The sequence below is a fragment of the Bombina bombina genome, chromosome 4, assembly GCF_027579735.1.
Source record: "Bombina bombina isolate aBomBom1 chromosome 4, aBomBom1.pri, whole genome shotgun sequence".
NCBI classification, from domain to species: Eukaryota; Metazoa; Chordata; class Amphibia; order Anura; family Bombinatoridae; genus Bombina; species Bombina bombina.
Genome location: NC_069502.1, coordinates 1,224,953,652 through 1,224,980,062, shown reverse-complemented (window position 1 = coordinate 1,224,980,062; position 26,411 = coordinate 1,224,953,652). Strand labels below are relative to the sequence as shown.

General features: G+C 47.3%; 1 protein-coding gene across 1 annotated transcript in view; it reads right to left on the bottom strand.

Moving 5' to 3' along the window:
* The window catches only part of XPO5 (exportin 5), a 630,805-nt gene that overhangs the window by 597,942 nt on the left and 6,452 nt on the right, over positions 1-26,411 (bottom strand). The window contains exons 3-5 of the mRNA XM_053712755.1: positions 16,613-16,685; positions 14,259-14,396; positions 11,004-11,186 (exon numbers count right to left, since the gene is read on the bottom strand). Of these exons, the coding sequence (XP_053568730.1) occupies positions 11,004-11,186; positions 14,259-14,396; positions 16,613-16,685 (394 nt within the window). The remainder of the gene's footprint in view (positions 1-11,003; positions 11,187-14,258; positions 14,397-16,612; positions 16,686-26,411) is intronic.

Here is a 26,411-nt window from a genome sequence, read left to right as displayed (position 1 = left end):
AGCTGTGAGAAGGAGGCAGAGGCGCAAAGAGACAGAGCTGTGAGAAGGAGGCAGAGGCGCCAAGAGACAGAGGCTGTGAGACGGAGGCAGAGGCGCCAAGAGACAGAGGCTGTGAGAAGGAGGCAGAGGCGCTAGAGACAGAGCTGTGAGAAGGAGGCAGAGGCGCTAGAGACAGAGGCTGTGAGAAGGAGGCAGAGGCGCTAGAGACAGAGCTGTGAGAAGGAGGCAGAGGCGCTAAGAGACAGAGGCTGTGAGAAGGAGGCAGAGGCGCCAAGAGACAGAGCTGTGAGAAGGAGGCAGAGGCGCTAGAGACAGAGGCTGTGAGAAGGAGGCAGAGGCGCTAGAGACAGAGCTGTGAGAAGGAGGCAGAGGCGCCAAGAGACAGAGGCTGTGAGAAGGAGACAGAGGCGCCAAGAGACAGAGGCTGTGAGGAGGCAGAGGCGCCAAGAGACAGAGCTGTGAGAAGGAGGCAGAGGCGCTAGAGACAGAGGCTGTGAGAAGGAGGCAGAGGCGCCAAGAGACAGAGGCTGTGAGACGGAGACAGAGGCGCTAGAGACAGAGCTGTGAGAAGGAGGCAGAGGCGCTAGAGACAGAGGCTGTGAGAAGGAGGCAGAGGCGCTAGAGACAGAGCTGTGAGGAGGAGGCAGAGGCGCTAGAGACAGAGCTGTGAGAAGGAGACAGAGGCGCTAGAGACAGAGCTGTGAGAAGGAGGCAGAGGCGCCAAGAGACAGAGCTGTGAGAAGGAGACAGAGGCACTAGAGACAGAGCTGTGAGAAGGAGACAGAGGCGCCAAGAGACAGAGGCTGTGAGAAGGAGGCAGAGGCACCAAGAGACAGAGGCTGTGAGAAGGAGGCAGAGGCGCCAAGAGACAGAGCTGTGAGAAGGAGGCAGAGGCGCTAGAGACAGAGGAGAAGGAGACAGAGGCGCCAAGAGACAGAGCTGTGAGAAGGAGGCAGAGGCGCTAGAGACAGAGGAGAAGGAGGCAGAGGCGCTAGAGACAGAGCTGTGAGAAGGAGACAGAGGCGCTAGAGACAGAGCTGTGAGAAGGTGGCAGAGGCGCCAAGAGACAGAGGCTGTGAGAAGGAGGCAGAGGCGCTAGAGACAGAGGCTGTGAGAAGGAGGCAGAGGCGCTAGAGACAGAGCTGTGAGGAGGAGGCAGAGGCACTAGAGACAGAGCTGTGAGAAGGAGACAGAGGCGCCAAGAGACAGAGCTGTGAGAAGGAGACAGAGGCGCTAGAGACAGAGCTGTGAGAAGGAGGCAGAGGCGCTAGAGACAGAGCTGTGAGAAGGAGGCAGAGGCGCCAAGAGACAGAGCTGTGAGAAGGAGACAGAGGCGCCAAGAGACAGAGCTGTGAGACGGAGACAGAGGCGCCAAGAGACAGAGGCTGTGAGAAGGAGGCAGAGGCGCTAGAGACAGAGCTGTGAGAAGGAGGCAGAGGCGCCAAGAGACAGAGCTTAGAGAAGGAGGCAGAGGCGCTAGAGACAGAGGCTGTGAGAAGGAGGCAGAGGCGCCAAGAGACAGAGCTGTGAGAAGGAGGCAGAGGTACTAGAGACAGAGCTGTGAGAAGGAGGCAGAGGCGCCAAGAGACAGAGCTGTGAGAAGGAGGCAGAGGCGCCAAGAGACAGAGCTGTGAGAAGGAGGCAGAGGCGCCAAGAGACAGAGGCTGTGAGAAGGAGACAGAGGCGCCAAGAGACAGAGGCTGTGAGAAGGAGGCAGAGGCGCTAGAGACAGAGGCTGTGAGAAGGAGGCAGAGGCGCCAAGAGACAGAGCTGTGAGAAGGAGGCAGAGGCGCTAGAGACAGAGCTGTGAGAAGGAGACAGAGGCGCCAAGAGACAGAGGCTGTGAGAAGGAGGCAGAGGCGCTAGAGACAGAGGCTGTGAGAAGGAGGCAGAGGCGCTAGAGACAGAGGCTGTGAGAAGGAGGCAGAGGCGCCAAGAGAGAGAGGCTGTGAGAAGGAGGCAGAGGCGCCAAGAGACAGAGCTGCCAAGAGACAGAGCTGTGAGAAGGAGGCAGAGGCGCTAGAGACAGAGGCTGTGAGAAGGAGGCAGAGGCGCTAGAGACAGAGCTGTGAGAAGGAGGCAGAGGCGCCAAGAGACAGAGCTGTGAGAAGGAGGCAGAGGCGCTAGAGACAGAGGCTGTGAGAAGGAGGCAGAGGCGCTAGAGACAGAGGCTGTGAGAAGGAGGCAGAGGGCCTAGAGACAGAGGCGCCAAGAGACAGAGGCTGTGAGAAGGAGGCAGAGGCGCTAGAGACAGAGCTGTGAGAAGGAGGCAGAGGCGCTAGAGACAGAGCTGTGAGAAGGAGGCAGAGGCGCCAAGAGACAGAGCTGTGAGAAGGAGGCAGAGGCGCCAAGAGACAGAGCTGTGAGAAGGAGGCAGAGGCGCTAGAGACAGAGCTGTGAGAAGGAGGCAGAGGCGCCAAGAGACAGAGGCTGTGAGAAGGAGGCAGAGGCGCTAGAGACAGAGGGCTGTGAGAAGGAGGCAGAGGCGCCAAGAGACAGAGCTGTGAGAAGGCGGCAGAGGCGCAAAGAGACAGAGCTGTGAGAAGGAGACAGAGGCGCCAAGAGACAGAGGCTGTGAGAAGGAGGCAGAGGAGCTAGAGACAGAGCTGTGAGAAGGAGGCAGAGGCGCTAGAGAACAGAGCTGTGAGAAGGAGGGCAGAGGCGCCAAGAGACAGAGGCTGTGAGAAGGAGGCAGAGGCGCTAGAGACAGAGCTGTGAGAAGGAGGCAGAGGCGCTAGAGACAGAGGCTGTGAGAAGGAGGCATGAGGCGCCAAGAGACAGAGCTGTGAGAAGGAGGCAGAGGCGCCAAGAGACAGAGCTGTGAGAAGGAGGCAGAGGCGCCAAGAGACAGAGCTGTGAGAAGGAGGCAGAGGCGCTAGAGACAGAGGCAGGTGAGAAGGAGGGCAGAGGCGCCAAGAGGACAGAGCTGTGAGAAGGAGGCAGAGGCGCCAAGAGACAGAGCTGTGAGAAGGAGACAGAGGCGCTAGAGACAGAGGCTGTGAGAAGGAGGCAGAGGCGCCAAAGAGACAGAGGCTGTGAGAAGGAGGCAGAGGCGCCAAGAGACAGAGCTGTGAGAAGGAGGCAGAGGCGCTAGAGACAGAGGCTGTGAGAAGGAGGCAGAGGCGCTAGAGACAGAGCTGTGAGAAGGAGGCAGAGGCGCCAAGAGACAGAGCTGTGAGAAGGAGGCAGAGGCGCTAGAGACAGAGGCTGTGAGAAGGAGGCAGAGGCGCTAGAGACAGAGGCTGTGAGAAGGAGGCAGAGGCGCTAGAGACAGAGGCGCCAAGAGACAGAGGCTGTGAGAAGGAGGCAGAGGCGCTAGAGACAGAGGCTGTGAGAAGGAGGCAGAGGCGCTAGAGACAGAGCTGTGAGAAGGAGGCAGAGGCGCCAAGAGACAGAGCTGTGAGAAGGAGGCAGAGGCGCCAAGAGACAGAGGCTGTGAGAAGGAGGCAGAGGCGCTAGAGACAGAGGCTGTGAGAAGGAGGCAGAGGCGCTAGAGACAGAGGCTGTGAGAAGGAGGCAGAGGCGCCAAGAGACAGAGGCTGTGAGAAGGAGGCAGAGGCGCTAGAGACAGAGCTGTGAGAAGGAGGCAGAGGCGCTAGAGACAGAGCTGTGAGAAGGAGGCAGAGGCGCCAAGAGACAGAGCTGTGAGAAGGAGGCAGAGGAGCTAGAGACAGAGCTGTGAGAAGGAGGCAGAGGCGCTAGAGACAGAGCTGTGAGAAGGAGGCAGAGGCGCCAAGAGACAGAGCTGTGAGAAGGAGACAGAGGCGCTAGAGACAGAGGCTGTGAGAAGGAGGCAGAGGCGCCAAGAGACAGAGGCTGTGAGGAGGCAGAGGCGCCAAGAGACAGAGCTGTGAGAAGGAGACAGAGGCGCCAAGAGACAGAGCTGTGAGAAGGAGGCAGAGGCGCCAAGAGACCGAGGCTGTGAGAAGGAGGCAGAGGCGCCAAGAGACAGAGCTGTGAGAAGGAGGCAGAGGGGCCAAAAGACAGAGCTGTGAGAAGGAGGCAGAGACGCTAGAAAGAGAGGCTGTGAGAAGGAGGCAGAGGCGCTAGAGACGGAGCTGTGAGAAGGAGGCAGAGGCGCCAAGAGACAGAGGCTGTGAGAAGGAGGCAGAGGCGCCAAGAGACAGAGCTGTAAGAAGGAGGCAGAGGCGCTAGAGACAGAGGCTGTGAGAAGGAGGCAGAGGCGCCAAAAGACAGAGCTGTGAGAAGGAGGCAGAGGCGCCAAGAGACAGAGCTGTGAGAAGGAGGCAGAGGCGCCAAGAGACAGAGCTGTGAGGAGGAGGCAGAGGCACCAAGAGACAGAGCTGTGAGAAGGAGGCAGAGGCGCAGAGGCGCTAGAGACAGAGCTGTGAGAAGGAGGCAGAGGCGCTAGAGACAGAGGCTGTGAGAAGGAGGCAGAGGCGCCAAGAGACAGAGCTGTGAGAAGGAGGCAGAGGCGCCAAGAGACAGAGCTGTGAGAAGGAGGCAGAGGCGCTAGAGACAGAGCTGTGAGAAGGAGGCAGAGGCGCTAGAGACAGAGCTGTGAGAAGGAGGCAGAGGCGCTAGAGACAGAGCTGTGAGAAGGAGACAGAGGCGCTAGAGACAGAGCTGTGAGAAGGAGGCAGAGGCGCTAGAGACAGAGGCTGTGAGAAGGAGGCAGAGGCGCCAAGAGACAGAGGCTGTGAGAAGGAGGCAGAGGCGCTAGAGACAGAGGCTGTGAGGAGGCAGAGGCGCCAAGAGACAGAGCTGTGAGAAGGAGACAGAGGCGCCAAGAGACAGAGCTGTGAGAAGGAGACAGAGGCGCAAGAGACAGAGGCTGTGAGAAGGAGACAGAGGCGCCAAGAGACAGAGCTGTGAGAAGGAGGCAGAGGCGCTAGAGACAGAGGCTGTGAGGAGGCAGAGGCGCCAAGAGACAGAGCTGTGAGAAGGAGGCAGAGGCGCTAAGAGACAGAGCTGTGAGAAGGAGACAGAGGCGCTAGAGACAGAGGCTGTGAGAAGGAGGCAGAGGCGCCAAGAGACAGAGGCTGTGAGAAGGAGGCAGAGGCGCCAAGAGACAGAGCTGTGAGAAGGAGACAGAGGCGCCAAGAGACAGAGCTGTGAGAAGGAGGCAGAGGCGCCAAGAGACAGAGCTGTGAGGAGGAGGCAGAGGCGCCAAGAGACAGAGCTGTGAGGAGGCAGAGGCGCCAAGAGACAGAGGCTGTGAGAAGGAGGCAGAGGCGCTAGAGACAGAGGCTGTGAGAAGGAGGCAGAGGCGCTAGAGACAGAGCTGTGAGAAGGAGACAGAGGCGCTAGAGACAGAGCTGTGAGAAGGAGACAGAGGCGCTAGAGACAGAGCTGTGAGAAGGAGGCAGAGGCGCTAGAGACAGAGCTGTGAGAAGGTGGCAGAGGCGCCAAGAGACAGAGGCTGTGAGAAGGAGGCAGAGGCGCTAGAGACAGAGGCTGTGAGAAGGAGGCAGAGGCGCTAGAGACAGAGCTGTGAGAAGGAGACAGAGGCACTAGAGACAGAGCTGTGAGAAGGAGACAGAGGCGCCAAGAGACAGAGCTGTGAGAAGGAGACAGAGGCGCTAGAGACAGAGCTGTGAGAAGGAGGCAGAGGCGCTAGAGACAGAGCTGTGAGAAGGAGGCAGAGGCGCCAAGAGACAGAGCTGTGAGAAGGAGACAGAGGCGCCAAGAGACAGAGCTGTGAGACGGAGGACAGAGGCGCAAGAGACAGAGGCTGTGAGAAGGAGGCAGAGGCGCTAGAGACAGAGCTGTGAGAAGGAGGCAGAGGCGCCAAGAGACAGAGCTGTGAGAAGGAGGCAGAGGCGCTAGAGACAGAGGCTGTGAGAAGGAGGCAGAGGCGCCAAGAGACAGAGCTGTGAGAAGGAGGCAGAGGTACTAGAGACAGAGCTGTGAGAAGGAGGCAGAGGCGCCAAGAGACAGAGCTGTGAGAAGGAGGCAGAGGCGCCAAGAGACAGAGCTGTGAGAAGGAGGCAGAGGCGCCAAGAGACAGAGGCTGTGAGAAGGAGACAGAGGCGCCAAGAGACAGAGGCTGTGAGAAGGAGGCAGAGGCGCTAGAGACAGAGGCTGTGAGAAGGAGGCAGAGGCGCCAAGAGACAGAGCTGTGAGAAGGAGGCAGAGGCGCCAAGAGACAGAGCTGTGAGAAGGAGACAGAGGCGCCAAGAGACAGAGGCTGTGAGAAGGAGGCAGAGGCGCTAGAGACAGAGGCTGTGAGAAGGAGGCAGAGGCGCTAGAGACAGAGGCTGTGAGAAGGAGGCAGAGGCGCCAAGAGAGAGAGGCTGTGAGAAGGAGGCAGAGGCGCCAAGAGACAGAGCTGTGAGAAGGAGGCAGAGGAGCCAAGAGACAGAGCTGTGAGAAGGAGGCAGAGGCGCTAGAGACAGAGCTGTGAGAAGGAGGCAGAGGCGCCTAGAGACAGAGCTGTGAGAAGGAGGCAGAGGCGCCAAGAGACAGAGCTGTGAGAAGGAGGCAGAGGCGCTAGAGACAGAGGCTGTGAGAAGGAGGCAGAGGCGCTAGAGACAGAGGCGCCAAGAGACAGAGGCTGTGAGAAGGAGGCAGAGGCGCTAGAGACAGAGGCTGTGAGAAGGAGGCAGAGGCGCTAGAGACAGAGCTGTGAGAAGGAGGCAGAGGCGCCAAGAGACAGAGGCTGTGAGAAGGAGGCAGAGGCGCCAAGAGACAGAGGCTGTGAGAAGGAGGCAGAGGCGCTAGAGACAGAGGCTGTGAGAAGGAGGCAGAGGCGCTAGAGACAGAGGCTGTGAGAAGGAGGCAGAGGCGCCAAGAGACAGAGGCTGTGAGAAGGAGGCAGAGGCGCTAGAGACAGAGCTGTGAGAAGGAGGCAGAGGCGCTAGAGGACAGAGCTGTGAGAAGGAGGCAGAGGCGCCAAGAGACAGAGCTGTGAGAAGGAGGCAGAGGCGCCAAGAGACAGAGCTGTGAGAAGGAGGCAGAGGCGCCAAGAGACAGAGCTGTGAGAAGGAGGCAGAGGCGCTAGAGACAGAGCTGTGAGAAGGAGGCAGAGGCGCCAAGAGACAGAGGCTGTGAGAAGGAGGCAGAGGCGCTAGAGACAGAGGGCTGTGAGAAGGAGGCAGAGGCGCCAAGAGACAGAGCTGTGAGAAGGCGGCAGAGGCGCCAAGAGACAGAGCTGTGAGAAGGAGACAGAGGCGCCAAGAGACAGAGGCTGTGAGAAGGAGGCAGAGGAGCTAGAGACAGAGCTGTGAGAAGGAGGCAGAGGCGCTAGAGACAGAGCTGTGAGAAGGAGGCAGAGGCGCCAAGAGACAGAGGCTGTGAGAAGGAGGCAGAGGCGCTAGAGACAGAGCTGTGAGAAGGAGGCAGAGGCGCTAGAGACAGAGGCTGTGAGAAGGAGGCAGAGGCGCCAAGAGACAGAGCTGTGAGAAGGAGGCAGAGGCGCCAAGAGACAGAGCTGTGAGAAGGAGGCAGAGGCGCCAAGAGACAGAGCTGTGAGAAGGAGGCAGAGGCGCTAGAGACAGAGGCTGTGAGAAGGAGGCAGAGGCGCCAAGAGACAGAGCTGTGAGAAGGAGGCAGAGGCGCCAAGAGACAGAGCTGTGAGAAGGAGACAGAGGCGCTAGAGACAGAGGCTGTGAGAAGGAGGCAGAGGCGCCAAGAGACAGAGGCTGTGAGAAGGAGGCAGAGGCGCCAAGAGACAGAGCTGTGAGAAGGAGGCAGAGGAGGCTAGAGACAGAGGCTGTGAGAAGGAGGCAGAGGCGCTAGAGACAGAGCTGTGAGAAGGAGGCAGAGGCGCCAAGAGACAGAGCTGTGAGAAGGAGGCAGAGGCGCTAGAGACAGAGGCTGTGAGAAGGAGGCAGAGGCGCTAGAGACAGAGGCTGTGAGAAGGAGGCAGAGGCGCTAGAGACAGAGGCGCCAAGAGACAGAGGCTGTGAGAAGGAGGCAGAGGCGCTAGAGACAGAGGCTGTGAGAAGGAGGCAGAGGCGCTAGAGACAGAGCTGTGAGAAGGAGGCAGAGGCGCTAGAGACAGAGCTGTGAGAAGGAGGCAGAGGCGCCAAGAGACAGAGGCTGTGAGAAGGAGGCAGAGGCGCTAGAGACAGAGGCTGTGAGAAGGAGGCAGAGGGCCTAGAGACAGAGGCTGTGAGAAGGAGGCAGAGGCGCCAAGAGACAGAGGCTGTGAGAAGGAGGCAGAGGCGCTAGAGACAGAGCTGTGAGAAGGAGGCAGAGGCGCTAGAGACAGAGCTGTGAGAAGGAGGCAGAGGCGCCAAGAGACAGAGCTGTGAGAAGGAGGCAGAGGCGCCAAGAGACAGAGCTGTGAGAAGGAGGCAGAGGCGCTAGAGACAGAGCTGTGAGAAGGAGGCAGAGGCGCCAAGAGACAGAGGCTGTGAGAATGAGGCAGAGGCGCTAGAGACAGAGGGCTGTGAGAAGGAGGCAGAGGCGCCAAGAGACAGAGCTGTGAGAAGGCGGCAGAGGCGCTAGAGACAGAGGCTGTGAGAAGGAGGCAGAGGCGCCAAGAGACAGAGGCTGTGAGAAGGAGGCAGAGGCGCCAAGAGACAGAGCTGTGAGAAGGAGGCAGAGGCGCCAAGAGACCGAGGCTGTGAGAAGGAGGCAGAGGCGCCAAGAGACAGAGCTGTGAGAAGGAGGCAGAGGCGCCAAGAGACAGAGCTGTGAGAAGGAGGCAGAGGGGCCAAGAGACAGAGCTGTGAGAAGGAGGCAGAGACGCTAGAAAGAGAGGCTGTGAGAAGGAGGCAGAGGCGCTAGAGACGGAGCTGTGAGAAGGAGGCAGAGGCGCCATGAGACAGAGGCTGTGAGAAGGAGGCAGAGGCGCCAAGAGACAGAGCTGTAAGAAGGAGGCAGAGGCGCTAGAGACAGAGGCTGTGAGAAGGAGGCAGAGGCGCCAAAAGACAGAGCTGTGAGAAGGAGGCAGAGGCGCCAAGAGACAGAGCTGTGAGAAGGAGGCAGAGGCGCCAAGAGACAGAGCTGTGAGGAGGAGGCAGAGGCACCAAGAGACAGAGCTGTGAGAAGGAGGCAGAGGCGCAGAGGCGCTAGAGACAGAGCTGTGAGAAGGAGGCAGAGGCGCTAGAGACAGAGGCTGTGAGAAGGAGGCAGAGGCGCCAAGAGACAGAGCTGTGAGAAGGAGGCAGAGGCGCCAAGAGACAGAGCTGTGAGAAGGAGGCAGAGGCGCTAGAGACAGAGCTGTGAGAAGGAGGCAGAGGCGCTAGAGACAGAGCTGTGAGAAGGAGGCAGAGGCGCTAGAGACAGAGCTGTGAGAAGGAGACAGAGGCGCTAGAGACAGAGCTGTGAGAAGGAGGCAGAGGCGCTAGAGACAGAGGCTGTGAGAAGGAGGCAGAGGCACCAAGAGACAGAGGCTGTGAGAAGGAGGCAGAGGCGCTAGAGACAGAGGCTGTGAGGAGGCAGAGGCGCCAAGAGACAGAGCTGTGAGAAGGAGACAGAGGCGCCAAGAGACAGAGCTGTGAGAAGGAGACAGAGGCGCCAAGATACAGAGGCTGTGAGAAGGAGACAGAGGCGCCAAGAGACAGAGCTGTGAGAAGGAGGCAGAGGCGCTAGAGACAGAGGCTGTGAGGAGGCAGAGGCGCCAAGAGACAGAGCTGTGAGAAGGAGGCAGAGGCGCTAAGAGACAGAGCTGTGAGAAGGAGACAGAGGCGCTAGAGACAGAGGCTGTGAGAAGGAGGCAGAGGCGCCAAGAGACAGAGGCTGTGAGAAGGAGGCAGAGGCGCTAGAGACAGAGGCTGTGAGGAGGAGGCAGAGGCGCCAAGAGACAGAGCTGTGAGGAGGCAGAGGCGCTAGAGACAGAGGCTGTGAGAAGGAGACAGAGGCGCTAGAGACAGAGCTGTGAGGAGGAGGCAGAGGCGCTAGAGACAGAGCTGTGAGGAGGAGGCAGAGGCGCCAAGAGACAGAGCTGTGAGAAGGAGGCAGAGGCGCTAGAGACAGAGCTGTGAGAAGGAGGCAGAGGCGCTAGAGACAGAGGCTGTGAGAAGGAGGCAGAGGCGCCAAGAGACAGAGCTGTGAGAAGGAGGCAGAGGCGCCAAGAGACAGAGCTGTGAGAAGGAGGCAGAGGCGCTAGAGACAGAGGCTGTGAGAAGGAGGCAGAGGCGCCAAGAGACAGAGCTGTGAGAAGGAGGCAGAGGCGCTACAGACAGAGGCTGTGAGAAGGAGGCAGAGGCGCTAGAGACAGAGCTGTGAGAAGGAGGCAGAGGCGCCAAGAGACAGAGCTGTGAGAAGGAGGCAGAGGCGCTAGAGACAGAGCTGTGAGAAGGAGGCAGAGGCACCAAGAGACAGAGGCTGTGAGAAGGAGGCAGAGGCGCTAGAGACAGAGCTGTGAGAAGGAGGCAGAGGCGCTAGAGACAGAGCTGTGAGAAGGAGGCAGAGGCGCTAGAGACAGAGCTGTGAGAAGGAGGCAGAGGCGCCAAGAGACAGAGCTGTGAGAAGGAGGCAGAGGCGCCAAGAGACAGAGCTGTGAGAAGGAGGCAGAGGCGCTAGAGACAGAGCTGTGAGAAGGAGGCAGAGGCGCCAAGAGACAGAGCTGTGAGAAGGAGGCAGAGGCGCTAGAGACAGAGCTGTGAGAAGGAGACAGAGGCGCTAGAGACAGAGCTGTGAGAAGGAGGCAGAGGCGCTAGAGACAGAGGCGCTAGAGACAGAGCTGTGAGAAGGAGGCAGAGGCGCTAGAGACAGAGCTGTGAGAAGGAAGCAAAGGCGCTAGAGACAGAGCTGTGAGAAGGAGGCAGAGGCGCCAAGAGACAGAGCTGTGAGAAGGAGGCAGAGGCGCTAGAGACAGAGCTGTGAGAAGGAGGCAGAGGCGCCAAGAGACAGAGCTGTGAGAAGGAGGCAGAGGCGCTAGAGACAGAGCTGTGAGAAGGAGGCAGAGGCGCTAGAGACAGAGCTGTGAGAAGGAAGCAGAGGCGCTAGAGACAGAGCTGTGAGAAGGAGACAGAGGCGCTAGAGACAGAGCTGTGAGAAGGAGGCAGAGGCGCTAGAGACAGAGGCTGTGAGAAGGAGACAGAGGCGCTAGAGACAGACACTATATATAAAGGTAGCCTCGGACTTACCAGCTGCTTGTACGCATGCACACTCCCCTGCAGGATATTCAATATGAAAGTAAACAGTTTTTCCATATTGAGAGTCATGGCTGACAAGATATCCCGTCTGCGTTGTGTAGGAAGTGACTGGAACGTTACTACGTCCTCTGCCAGTCGCAAAAGAATAAACATCACAAGCTCAGTCTGAACCTCCTGCAAGTCATAGGGAGAAATTGTACTAATGGCAGTGACATGTATCAGCTCAGTCCCTGCTAGTGTCACAGTGTACTAATGACAGTGACATGTATCAGCTCAGTCCCTGCTAGTGTCACAGTGTACTAATGACAGTGACATGTTTATGTGCTCAGTACCTGCTAGTGTCACAGTGTACTAATGACAGTGACATGTTTATGTGCTTAGTACCTGCTAGTGTCACAGTGTACTAATGACAGTGACATGTTTATGTGCTTAGTCCCTGCTAGTGTCACAGTGTACTAATGACAGTGACATGTTTATAGGCTCAGTACCTGCTAGTGTCACAGTGTACTAATGACAGTGACATGTTTATAGGCTCAGTCCCTGCTAGTGTCACAGTGTACTAATGACAGTGACATGTTTATAGGCTCAGTACCTGCTAGTGTCACAGTGTACTAATGACAGTGACATGTTTATGTGCTCAGTCCCTGCTAGTGTCACAGTGTACTAATGACAGTGACATGGTTATGTGCTCAGATCCTGCTAGTGTCACAGTGCACTAATGACAGTGACATGTTTATGTGCTCAGCACCTGCTAGTGTCACAGTGTACTAATGACAGTGACATGTTTATGTGCTCAGTACCTGCTAGTGTAACAGGGTACTAATGACAGTGACATGTTTATGTGCTCAGTCCCTGCTAGTGTCACAGTGTACTAATGACAGTGACATGTTTATAGGCTCAGTCCCTGCTAGTGTCACAGTTTACTAATGACAGTGACATGTTTATGTGCTTAGTACCTGCTAGTGCCACAGTGTACTAATGACAGTGACATGTTTATGTGCTCAGCACCTGCTAGTGTCACAGTGTACTAATGACAGTGACATGTTTATGTGCTCAGTCCCTGCTAGTGTCACAGTGTACTAATGACAGTGACATGTTTATGTGCTCAGCACCTGCTAGTGTCACAGGGTACTAATAACAGTGACATATTTATGTGCTCAGTCCCTGCTAGTGTCACAGTGTACTAATGACAGTGACATGTTTATGTGCTCAGTACCTGCTAGTGTCACAGTGCACTAATCACAGTGACATGTTTATGTGCTCAGTACCTGCTAGTGTCACAGTGTACTAATGACAGTGACATGTTTATGTGCTCAGTCCCTGCTAGTGTCACAGGGTACTAATGACAGTGACATGTTTATGGGCTCAGTACCTGCTAGTGTCACAGTGTACTAATGACAGTGACATGTTTATGGGCTCAGTCCCTGCTAGTGTCACAGTGTACTAATAACAGTGACATGTTTATGTGCTCAGCACCTGCTAGTGTCACAGTGTACTAATGACAGTGACATGTTTATGGGCTCAGTACCTGCTAGTGTCACAGTGTACTAATGACAGTGACATGTTTATGTGCTCAGCACCTGCTAGTGTCACAGTGTACTAATGACAGAGACATGTTTATGTGCTTAGTCCCTGCTAGTGTCACAGTGTACTAATGACAGTGACATGTTTATTTGCTCAGTACCTGCTAGTGCCACAGTGTACTAATGACAGTGACATGTTTATGTGCTCAGCACCTGCTAGTGTCACAGTGTACTAATGACAGTGACATGTTTATGTGCTCAGTCCCTGCTAGTGTCACAGTGTACTAATGACAGTGACATGTTTATGTGCTCAGCACCTGCTAGTGTCACAGTGTACTAATGACAGTGACATGTTTATGTGCTTAGTCCCTGCTAGTGTCACAGTGTACTAATGACAGTGACATGTTTATGTGCTCAGCCCCTGCTAGTGCCACAGTGTACTAATGACAGTGACATGTTTATGGGCTCAGTACCTGCTAGTGCCACAGTGTACTAATGACAGTGACATGTTTATGTGCTCAGTACCTGCTAGTGCCACAGTGTACTAATGACAGTGACATGTTTATGTGCTCAGTACCTGCTAGTGCCACAGTGTACTAATGACAGTGACATGTTTATGGGCTCAGTACCTGCTAGTGTCACAGTGTACTAATGACATTGACATGTTTATGGGCTCAGTACCTGCTAGTGTCACAGTGTACTAATGACAGTGACATGTTTATGTACTCAGTACCTGCTAGTGTCACAGTGTACTAATGACAATGACATGTTTATGTGCTCAGTCCCTGCTAGGGTCACAGTGTACTAATGACAGTGATATGTTTATGGGCTCAGTACCTGCTAGTGTTACAGTGTACTAATGACAGTGACATGTTTATGTGCTCAGTACCTACTAGTATCACAGGGTACTAATGACAGTGACATGTTTATGTGCTCAGTCCCTGCTAGTGTCACAGTGTACTAATGACAGTGACATGTTTATGTGCTCAGTACCTGCTAGTGTCACAGGGTACTAATGACAGTGACATGTTTATGTGCTCAGTCCCTGCTAGTGCCACAGTGTACTAATGACAGTGACATGTTTATGTGCTCATTACCTGCTAGTGTCACAGTGTACTAATGACAGTGACATGTTTATAGGCTCAGTACCTGCTAGTGTCACAGTGTACTAATGACAGTGACATGTTTATGTGCTCATTACCTGCTAGTGTTACAGTGTACTAATGACAGTGACATGTTTATGTGCTCAGTCCCTACTAGAGTCACAGTGTACTAATGACAGTGACATGTTTATGTGCTCAGTCCCTACTAGTATCACAGGGTACTAATGACAGTGACATGTTTATGTGCTCATTACCTGCTAGTGTCACAGTGTACTAATGACAGTGACATGTTTATGGGCTCAGTACCTACTAGTATCACAGGGTACTAATGACAGTGACATGTTTATGTGCTCATTACCTGCTAGTGTCACAGTGTACTAATGACAGTGACATGTTTATGTGCTCAGTCCCTGCTAGGGCCACAGCCTACTAATGACTGACATATTTATGCGCCTATTCCCCACTAGAGACATAGTGAACTAATAACAGGGACATGTTGAGAATTTTTTCTTATCAGATATAAACAAATTACAAAAAAACTTTATACGTTAATACAACTCTGATGCTGGGTGAGAGTCATGTATGAAAGGCAGCCAGAGGGAGGAATCGCTGTCACATACCCCGGTTTTGGTGAAGGTGTCTAGCTCATTCAGCATCCCTGACCAGTTCTGCGGCCATTCTCGCTTTATCATCTCCACCATAATTCGAGCTAGGACATCCTTAATATGGGCTTCCTCTTCCATGATAGTATGAATACCCTGTTAGTGAAATGAAGAGACTGATTGTGTTTTACTCAGTGATAAACAGGTGTGTCCTCTTAAAGGGACAGTCAACACCAGAATTATTATTGTTTTAAAAGATAGATAATTCCTTAATTACCAATTTCCCAGCTTTGCATAACCAACAGAGTTATAATTAAACACGTTTTACCTCTGTAATTACCTTGTATCTAAGCCTCAGCAGACTGCCCCCTTATTTCAGTTCTTTTGACAGACTTGCATTTTAGCCAATCAGAGTTGACTCTATGGTAAATTCACGTGCATGAGCTTAATGTTATCTATATGAAACACAAGAACTAATGCCCACTAGTGGTGAAAAACTATCAAAAATGCATTTAGATTAGAGGCGGCCTTCAAGGTCTAAGAAATTAGCATATGAACCTCCCAGGTTTAGCTTTTAACTAAGAATACCAAGAGAACAAAGCAAAATTAGTGATAAAAGTAAATTGGAAAGTTGTTTAAAATTACATGCCTTATTTGAATCATGAAAGTTTTTTTTGGACTTGACTGTCTCTTTAATGTGCGCAATCACCTCAATGCCTTTTTCATATTTTGAACATAAAAAAAAACAAACAAAACAAGAAAACTACCAATCTTTCAACAACTTGTTTAAAAAGAGGTCTCCCTTCTCCTGAAGAACAGTAATCATCACGTTGGTACAACCTCTGCCCCTCACCATTAGATTATAATGGTCATAAAATTCTTTAAAATGCATTGGTCACATTATATTGCAAGTATGGTTTATATATTAGCAACAGAGAATTATTATTTCCACATTTATTTGTAGAGTGCCAACAGATTCCGAAGAGCTAATGAAATGAAGCATTTAAGATGCATATTAAGGATCAGATTAATGGGTAGAGGGTCCTGCCAAGGGTTGTCAACTGTTGTAGATCAACTTTGAAGAATGTAATCTACAGGACATCTAGACTCCCAAACTTATATGTTAAGGGGGTGTATAGTGCTGACAAAAAGAGGTAATATACGTGCTTTTAAATGACTCAGGGAAATTATTTTTTATCCGTACATTCATTTAAAAAAAAAAAGAAAAAAAAACACACAGGCAAAAAAATATATTTTAACCCCTCAAACCCATACTTACCTTCCTCGCCAGCCTCTACTGCTCTTCTGGTTTCTTCAACAATGCGTCACGGTCACATTGTCTAATCACAGAGCACCAGGTTGTGTGATTGAACTACATGTAGAGCGCTCCCGCTGACAGCTGCTTTACCCAGCGCAGGACCACACTGCATGTAGTACAAAAGGACGACCGATTGCACTATGATTAGACTGATGTGCGGTTGAAGAAACCAGAAGAGCAGTAGAGGATGGCGAGGAATGAAAGTTCAGGTTTGGGAGGGAGTTAAATCTTTTGCAGGTATCGCTAAGATAATGTTACATAGTTCTGCACATAGTACAGAACTATGTAACATTAATTTGAACGTTGGCTGGCCCATTAACAGTTAAGGTTTCAAGGTTTAAATAGAGTGTACAATCTTAAGAAAGCTTCCAATTTATATCTTGTTAAATTTACCTTATTTGTTTGGTGTCCTTTGTTAAAAGGTAGGGAGGCTCAGGAGCAGTATATGGCAGCAGTTTTGGAAGGATGCTTTTAACAATGTTATACAATGGTAAAACTGGTGCCAGGCACGTGCACGCTACCTACCTAGGTATTCTCCAACTAACACAACCATAACAGGGGTATACATTTGATAGTAAATTAGAAAATACAATTTAACAAGTTTATAGCTAAACCACAAAAACAAAATTTAGGATTTAAAGCCATTTACACTGATGGGGAATGCGCGTTCTACACAACTGATCAGGTTAACATCACACTGGCTGATCAGTACAACTCCCCCAGCCCTATTGGCAGACAGGAACACACCTTCAGATTTTTCAACCACAGTGACAGTCAATTTTACAAAGAATATTTATCTTAAAAACACATCCAGACTGATACACTGAAATATCACACAGTGTCACAGAAGTCTACACCAATAATATGAAATTAATATTCCTAGACTGACACGGCAGCTGAGAAAGGTTCAGTGGATAGAGTTTAGTAGAGCATATAGTGCCCGTCTGTGCTCATACACTGACCTCTCGGCTGCCATTAGCAGGATATTAATAAGCCCTTAGTGCCATAAACGGTTATACAGCAAATACCTTTCTTCCGCAGCGCTCACACTTACAGTTAAGATGAGATTGATCACCCCGCTCTTCAGGAGCACCTTCTCTTCCTGTTTCATACTGTTCCACCGGAATCTGTGGAGAGCAAAATACAGTCACGGGCTCAAAAGATACGCTGAGATTTAACTAAAAATAGAGTGAACCATCGCTTTACGCTGTACACCATGACCAGATATACCCCACGCTGCATAAAATAAGCCACGATGAATAGGTTTCATGTATCTTGTATTGCGATTGATTGGGTGTCTACTGTCAGCACATGAGCTACAACTTGCCCCTGCCCTACGGGATAAAACAGTTGCTAGTGCTAATAAAACTAAACGCTCGTGCACTGCTACTCATGAATATCACTGATGGATACTGCAAGTGGGAAGATCAGGTAATGCAGCCTATGATTGGCTGCAATCAGCCAGCCTAATTGTATATTTATTTTATAGAAAAGAAATTTATCAACAAAACAAATAAACAGTAACACACTAATATTGTATAGGCAGGTCTCACTTAATTGTGTCTATGTGAACAGTGTATATTTGTCTGCTTAGCTAGGAACACATTGCATTGTAAATGAGAATTATTTACAATTATGTGTATAAAATATGGAAGTGCTGCATAGCAACTGTACTGAGCCAAGCAGACACACATGCCCATCTAATCTCCAGTAGTGAGCCAAGCAGACACACATGCCCATCTAATCTCCAGTAGTGAGCCAGGCAGACACACATGCCCATCTAATCTCCAGTAGTGAGCCAGGCAGACACACATGCCCATCTAATCTCCAGTAGTGAGCCAGGCAGACACACATGCCCAGCTAATCTCCAGTACAGAGCCAAGCAGACACACATGCCCATCTAATCTCCAGTACAGAGCCAAGCAGACACACATGCCCATCTAATCTCCAGTAGTGAGCCAGGCAGACACACATGCCCATCTAATCTCCAGTACAGAGCCAAGCAGACACATATGCCCATCTAATCTCCAGTAGTGAGCCAGGCAGACACACATGCCCATCTAATCTCCAGTAGTGAGCCAGGCAGACACACATGCCCATCTAATCTCCAGTAGTGAGTCAAGCAGACACACATGCCCATCTAATCTCCAGTAGTGAGCTAAGCAGACACACATGCCCATCTAATCTCCAGTAGTGAGCCAGGCAGACACACATGCCCATCTAATCTCCAGTAGTGAGTCAAGCAGACACACATGCCCATCTAATCTCCAGTAGTGAGTCAAGCAGACACACATGCCCATCTAATCTCCAGTAGTGAGCTAAGCAGACACACATGCCCATCTAATCTCCAGTACCCAGCCAAGCAGACACACATGCCCATCTAATCTCCAGTAGTGAGCCAAGCAGACACACATACCCATCTAATCTCCAGTATTGAGTTAAGCAGACACACATGCCCATCTAATCTCCAGTAGTGAGCCAAGCAGACACACATGCCCATCTAATCTCCAGTAGTGAGTCAAGCAGACACGCATGGCCATCTAATCTCCAGTAGTGAGTCAAGCAGACAGACATGCCCATCTAATCTCCAGTAGTGAGTCAAGCAGACACACATGCCCATCTAATCTCCAGTAGTGAGTCAAGCAGACAGACATGCCCATCTAATCTCCAGTAGTGAGTCAAGAAGACACACATGCCCATCTAATTTCCAGTAGTGAGCTAAGCAGACACACATGCCCATCTAATCTCCAGTAGTGAGTCAAGCAGACAAACATGCCCATCTAATCTCCAGTAGTGAGTCAAGCAGACAAACATGCCCATCTAATCTCCAGTAGTGAGTCAAGCAGACAAACATGCCCATCTAATCTCCAGTAGTGAGCCAAGCAGACACACATGCCCATCTAATCTCCAGTAGTGAGTCAAGCAGACACACAAGTCCATCTAATCTCCAGTAGTGAGTCAAGCAGACACACATGCCCATCTAATCTCCAGTAGTGAGCTAAGCAGACACACATGCCCATCTAATCTCCAGTACTGAGCCAAGCAGACACACATGCCCATCTAATCTCCAGTAGTGAGTCAAGCAGATACACATGCCCATCTAATCTCCAGTAGTGAGTCAAGCAGACACACATGCCTATCTAATCTCCAGTACTGAGCCAAGCAAACACACATACCCATCTAAACTCCAGTATTGAACTAAACAGGCACACTTGCCCAGCTAATCTCCCCAACATCTTGTAAACCTATTATTGCCGCAATAGACAGCTGCCCAAACTAATTCAGCTCTTTCATAATCATCAGATGGTAACGTGAAGACACTCAGGGGAAAGTAGAAATCTATTGATAAGAAAAAGGATTAAAAGCAGTGGTGGGCAAGTGTGGCCCTTAGGTGATATCTAATTAGGACAGGTGAAGGGGAGCTAATTATATGTTCATAAATTCTTAAAAAAAATATTATTTACAATAAATTGTTATGAAAACTTTGTGATAGTGCAAAAATGTGTGTGTACTTAGTGCAATTTAATATCTAAAATATAATAGCAAAGTGAACTAAAAATGATTTTAGAAAAATGGAAGGTTTATATAAAATACGTTTTATATTGTATTTGGCAAACAGCAAGGATAAGAAAGGGATATATCAAAATTTATAACATTGTTAAAAAATCTTGATAGGCAAAAAGGTCAGATACAAAATTGATACAATATGAGCTCATACAGTTAAAAAACAGTCATATATATATATATATATATAATATTTGAATAGCAGATATCTGTGCTGATAGTAGAATTAATAAATCGCACTGCAGTGGATTGTGTAAAACAAGAGTCACTGAAAATCCGGCTTATTTTTGGACATCAGATAAAAAACTTTCTTAAGAGAGCCTTTAAATGAAACAAGATAGACTGTACCTTTGAAAGTCGTATGTTTCAATACTATTTGTAACAGGTGGCAGACTCCGTTGAAGAAAATGGTGTATAATTGAGTATGCCTTAAGAACGGTTTTGTAGAATATTTCATCACACAATATAGTTCCCAACATCACAAAATAAAAAGAATTCTCAACAAACACTGGCACTACATTAATTAGGATACAGAATTAAAAATTACCCAGATATCATTTTTAAAAAAGCAAAAAAGCTTAAAAAACATTCTGTCACCTAGTGAATTTAAAAATACAACCACTAACAATCTAACAGATATCAACCTCAAACAAGAAAAAATAGGTTTTTTTCCCTGCATCTCGTGCAAATCATGTAAACACAGTTCAAACATCAAAACCATAAAATCAAATAATAACAATCAATACATAAATATAAAAGAAATCATGCGGTGTTCAGACAAAAATATAGTTTACTGCATTCAGTGTTCATGTGGTCTACAATACTTTGGCCAAACAAGCCGCATGTTAAAAGACAGGATAAGAGAACACCTTCATCATATAGAACACAAAGCTACTAACACAAAATTATACACTTTACGGAATTTCATAACGGTAACACTAGCAATATGAGATACTGGGGAATCAAACAAGTATTCCTTAGCCCTAGAGGAGGCAATATAGAACATTTTCTACTTAGAAAAGAAGCAGAATACATCTATGCATTTAAAACCCTGCATCCATATGGGCTCAATATGGAATTTGACCTAAACTTTTTAATTTAACATATCCTATAACTAGAATTATAATCAGAATAAATTCTAAAAGCATCACTAAGATCCATATAAACATATATCAAGTTTTTAGTATTATTATTCATTTTTATATTTTTTTTTATTGATATGCAATATTTATTTATTTATTATCCATAATATTTTTTATTTTTTCCCAATTAATTAAAAATTTCCCATTAATAAGAATAAAGTTTCAACTTTTGTTAACCCCTTAATGACCGGACCATTTTTCAATTTTCTTACCCTTAATGACAATGGCTATTTTTACATTTCTGCAGTGTTTGTGTTTAGCTGTAATTTTCCTCTTACTCATTTACTGTACCCACACATATTATATACCGTTTTTCTCGCCATTAAATGGACTTTCTAAAGATACCATTATTTTCATCATATCTTATAATTTACTAAAAAAAAAATAATAAAATATGAGGAAAAAATGGAAAAAAACACACTTTTTCTAACTTTGACCCCCAAAATCTGTTACACATCTACAATCACCAAAAAACACCCATGCTAAATAGTTTCTAAATTTTGTCCTGAGTTTAGAAATACCCAATGTTTACATGTTCTTAGCTTTTTTTGCAAGTTATAGGGCCATAAATACAAGTAGCACTTCGCTATTTCCAAACCACTTTTTTTCAAAATTAGCGCTAGTTACATTGGAACCCTGATAGCTGTCAGGAATACCTGAATATCCCTTGACATGTATATATTTTTTGTTAGAAGACAACCCAAAGTATTGATCTAGGCACATTTTGGTATATTTTATTCCACCATTTCACCGCCAAATGCGAGCAAATAAAAAAAAAAAACTTTACATTTTTCACAATTTTAGGTTTCTCACTGAAATTATTTACAAACAGCTTATGCTATTATGGCACAAATTGTTGTAAAAGCTTCTTTGGGATCCCCTTTGTTCAGAAATAGCAGACTTATATGGCTTTGGCGTTGCTTTTTTGTAATTAGAAGGCCGCTAAATGCTGCTGCGCACCACACGTAAATTATGCCCAGCAGTGAAGGGGTTAATTAGGTAGGTTGTAGGGAGCTTGCAGGGTTAATTTTAGCTTTAGGTTAGAGATCAGCCTCCCACCTGACACATCCCACCCCCTGATCCCTCCCAAACAGCTCTCTTCCCTCCCCCACCCCACAAATGTCCCCGCCATCTTAAGTACTGGCAGAAAGTCTGCCAGTACTAAATAAAAGGAGTTTTTTTTTTTTTATAAAAAAAAAATAAAATATTTTAGCTGTGATGGACTCCTGCCTTAGCCCCAACCTCCATGATCCCCCCCCCACCTCTCCCCTATCTAATTGCGGCCATCTTGGGTACTGGCAGCTGTCTGCCAGTACCCAATTTGCACAAAAACATATAAGTATTTTTTTCTTTTTTTCTTTTTTGGGGGGTTTTCTGTAGTGTAGCAGCCCCCCACAATACCCCTACCCCCCTCCCCCTCCCAGATCCTTTTATATGATTTTAAAAAATATATATTCCCCCCCCCCCCCTCTTTCCTCATTGGTGTCAGTGGCCAGCTAATGCGCGCGCACGCGCGCTCCCGGCACCCGGCGTGCACATTGCACTTCTAGGAACCGGATGCCGGGTAGCGATGGGCCGCCCACCCACCTCCCTGTTGCGCTCCCACCCACCAACAAACTACCGGTGCAGAGAGGGCCACAGAGTGGCCCTCTCTGCATCGGAGTCTTCTAAAAAGGTATTGCAGGATGCCTCCATATGGAGGCATCACTGCAATACCCTGAGAGCTGCTGGAAGCGATTGCGATCGCTTCCAGCACTCTCCTAGACAACTGACGTACCAGGTACGTCCATTGTCATTAACTACTTGTTAATGCATGACGTACCTGGTACGTCAGTTGTCATTAAGGGGTTAAACTAAAAATTATTAGTTTATTTTGCCCCCCTTTTTTTCACTTTTTTCACATTTTTTTTCACTATTCCCAAAATAGTTCACATAAAAAAATCATAATATTAAGAACTGTTTATAACCGACAGATGTTATTAGAATATATTTAAATATTAAGCTGTTTACCACTCTCTTTTTAAAAAAGATTATTTCTTTGGTATAGAAATACTTTCTATCATTACAAAGTTCTTAAAGTTATTACTTATTAGTTCCAGTAACGTTTCTTAAATAAAATGAACATCTATATCCATATTTATGTTTTTAGACTATTAGATTCAGACAATTTGTCATTAACCAATTTATGAAGTTCACCCCTTAGTGTTAATCGCATAAACTAGCCCTACACAAAACAACGTTTAAACTTAAACTTTTTTCCTTTACACAATTTCTTTAATTCACACCCATCGCATTTGTTCACAACATAATTACAAAGAAACAATTTTAGGAATTACTTTCTATAGGTAACAAACAAATAGTAACAACTATATTATCGTTATTTTGAAATTATCAAGCCACCCCATTGGTCAAGGACCAATCGTCAACATCCAATGGCGTGAAAGCTTACCCTTTATAAGGTTCACACAGTCCACAGCAGAAACCGGCATAAACTATTATTTAAGAAGCAGGTACTTTTGAATTCCTTTGCCGCCAAACGGAGCATCTGACACGCTCAGTCGATAACGGCTCAAGTTATCCTGCAAAGTCTCAACACCGTGACTACTTCCAATATTGCTACTACTCGCTACTTCGGATTGCAACAGAAATTTGACATCCTGTAACGGAGGTCAGCTGTCATCAGAGCTTGTAGAATGTTTCACCTGCCTGAGAAGTACAAAGCACCGGAGACCTGAAAAAGATCTTAGTCAATACTGATTGAGAGTATTGGGACACCGTAACCCACAAAGGTGTATGAAACATCTCAGGATCCATAGCTATTACTAATAGCAGCCTTCTAACAACAGGTACTATTTCATTTTTATCCTACCTAAAAGAACATTTGAGAACGCTGAACGCTGTACACTACAGAATTAAAGCTATTACTAATAGCATACCATTTATTATCACATGTTGGTATTCTGTAGACCTCTCTGAAATATTCTACAAAACCGTTCTTAAGGCATACTCAATTATACACCATTTTCTTCAATGGAGTCTGCCACCTGTTACAAATAGTATTGAAACATACGACTTTCAAAGGTACATTCTATCTTGTTTCATTTAAAGGCTCTCTTAAGAAAGTTTTTTATCTGATGTCCAAAAATAAGCCGGATTTTCAGTGACTCTTGTTTTACACAATCCACTGCAGTGCGATTTATTAATTCTACTATCAGCACAGATATCTGCTATTCAAATATTTTATTTTTATATATATATATATATATATATATATATATATATATGTTTTTTAACTGTATGAGCTCATATTGTATCAATATTGTATCTGACCTTTTTGCCTATCAAGATTTTTTAACAATGTTATAAATTTTGATATATCCCTTTCTTATCCTTGCTATCTGTTTGCCAAATACAATATAAAACGTATTTTATATAAACCTTCCATTTTTCTAAAATCATTTTTAGTTCACTTTGCTATTATATTTTAGATATTAAATTGCACTAAGTACACACACATTTTTGCACTATCACAAAGTTTTCATAACAATTTATTGTAAATAATATTTTTTTAAGAATTTATGAACATATAATTAGCTCCCCTTCACCTGTCCTAATTATTTAACACATCGATAATAGTTTGGAGGAACTTTTATCACTTGGTACGGTTTTTAGAGCTACCATAATAATTACAAGATTAAGGTGCACTCACTCCATCCTGTTTTTTGTATCCCTTAGGTGATATCTGCAACACCCACCCCTTACTCCAGGACATACTCCCCTTACATTTTACACAATGATCACTTCAACACTTGCTTCACATACTATTTAAAGGGACAGTCTAGTCTAAAATAAACTTTCCAATTTACTTTTATCACCAATTTTGCTTTGTTCTCTTGGTATTCTTAGTTGAAAGCTAAACCTAGGAGGTTCATATGCCAATTTCTAAGCCCTTGAAGGACGCCTCTTCTCTCAGAGCATTTTGACAGTTTTTCACCACTAGAGGGTGTTAGTTCACGTGTGTCGTATAGATAACACTGTGCTCACGCACGTGGCGTTCAGGTGAGCCAGCTCTGATTGGCTAAAATGGATGTCTGTCAAAAGAACTGAAATAAAGGGGCAGTTTGCAAAGGCTTAGATACAGGGTAAACAAACAAAAGATGGAGGATATCCAAATATGCCAAATTGTCTTTAATATGATATATTCAAATCATAACAAGGTCAAAAATAGCCACAACGTTTCGGGGCTACATGCCCCTTAATCGTGTGACATGATTAAGGGGCATGTAGCCCCGAAACATCGTGGCTGTTTTTGACCTTGTTATGATTTGAATATATCATATTAAAGACAATTTGGCATATTTGGATATCCTCCATCTTTTGTTTGTTCAGCATGTTTCACTGGGAGTTTGGTAGTAACTCCAGGAGGATTTGACCAGTTGGACTGTGTGCTGGGTTTAACTTTGTTTGTATTAGATACAGGGTAATCCGAGGTAAAAAGTATATTTATATAACTGTGTTTGTTCTGCAAAACTGGGGAATGGGTAATAAAGGGATTATCTATCTTTTTAAACAATACAAATTCTGGTGTAGACTGTCCCTTTAAAGGGAAAGAAGAGTAAAAACTAAACAACTGGCTATAGTGCGGAATTTTAAACTTCGGAATTTACTTCAAGTATCAATTTTACTTAGATCTCTTGGTATACTTTGTTCAAGAGTAATCCATAGGTGAGCTCTGGAGCGTAGACGTGTCTTTAGCCACATGGCAATAGCATTTGTAACAATGTTTATAAAAATGTTATACATAGTTACAAACACTGCTGCCAGAGAATATCAGCCGTGCATGCGCCTAAGCTTTTATCAGCCTTACTAATTTACTCTTCAACAAAGGATACCTAAAGTACAAAGTAAACTGGAAAGCGGTTTAAAACTGAATGCTCTATCTGAATCCTGAGCATATAATTTTGACTTGTCTTTTGCTTGTAAATAATACAGAAATTACAAATACCAAAACACTTCTTGTCAAACTGTGCATGTATGAAAAGGGTTACCGCACAAAGCCCCAAATATCAGCTGAGAAAAAAATCCCCAAATATCAGCCGGAAAAAAAAAGCCCCAAATATCAGTCGAGAAAAAAAAAGCCTCAAATATCAGCCGAGAAAAAAAAGCCCCAAATATCAGCCGAGAAAAAAAAAGCCTCAAATATCAGCCGAGAAAAAAAAAGCCCCAGATATCAGCCGAGAAAAAAAAAGCCCCAGATATCAGCCGAGAAAAAAAAGCCCCAGATATCAGCCGAGAAAAAAAAAGCCCCAGATATCAGCCGAGAAAAAAAAAGCCCCAGATATCAGCCGAGAAAAAAAAAGCCCCAGATATCAGCCGAGAAAAAAAAGCCCCAAATATCAGCCGAGAAAAAAAAAAGCCTCAAACAAATAATTCTGCTGCGGAATCTGCTGGCGCTCTACAAATAACAGATGATAATAATAATAATAATAATAATAATGCTATGATTACCCTCTAACCATTTCCCTTATGTACATATTAGGTGCCAAACAACATAAAACCATTTACAAAATGTAAAGTATATAACAGCTACATGAAGAATATATATTATATATACTCCCAGTGGCATACACACATATCCTGTGAGGGCCTGTGCACCAGTATTCAAACAGCAGTTCTCAGAGAGCTGGCGCTGGTGTGTATTGCTTCTGTGAAAACGTATGTGTCATACAAACAATAACCGATTCTCTGAGAAGGGTGGTGCGCCGTCCCTCACAGGATATGTGCGTATCCCACAGGAAAACAGTAATTACTTATTATAAGCATTTTTGCTAATGGACGTAAATTGAAAAACTGCTTCACATTGAAGTGCATCCATACACATTTCAATTTTGACCTTTATATCCCTTTAAATACAATTCATTAGAAAAATGTAAACAGGGAAACGGATTTAACTTTCTTTATAAATTTCTCGTACAAATATGTATATTTCTAACTATACCACTGGCTTAGCTATTGCAATAAAGCTAGATGGGTGCAATTACAGAGAGTGACCACATGGCGGTACGGTTATATATTTTAATATCATTTGACACCTGATCAGTAATTCAGGGTATGATGAGGACACCTTACAGTTTGTTCTGGCCCTCA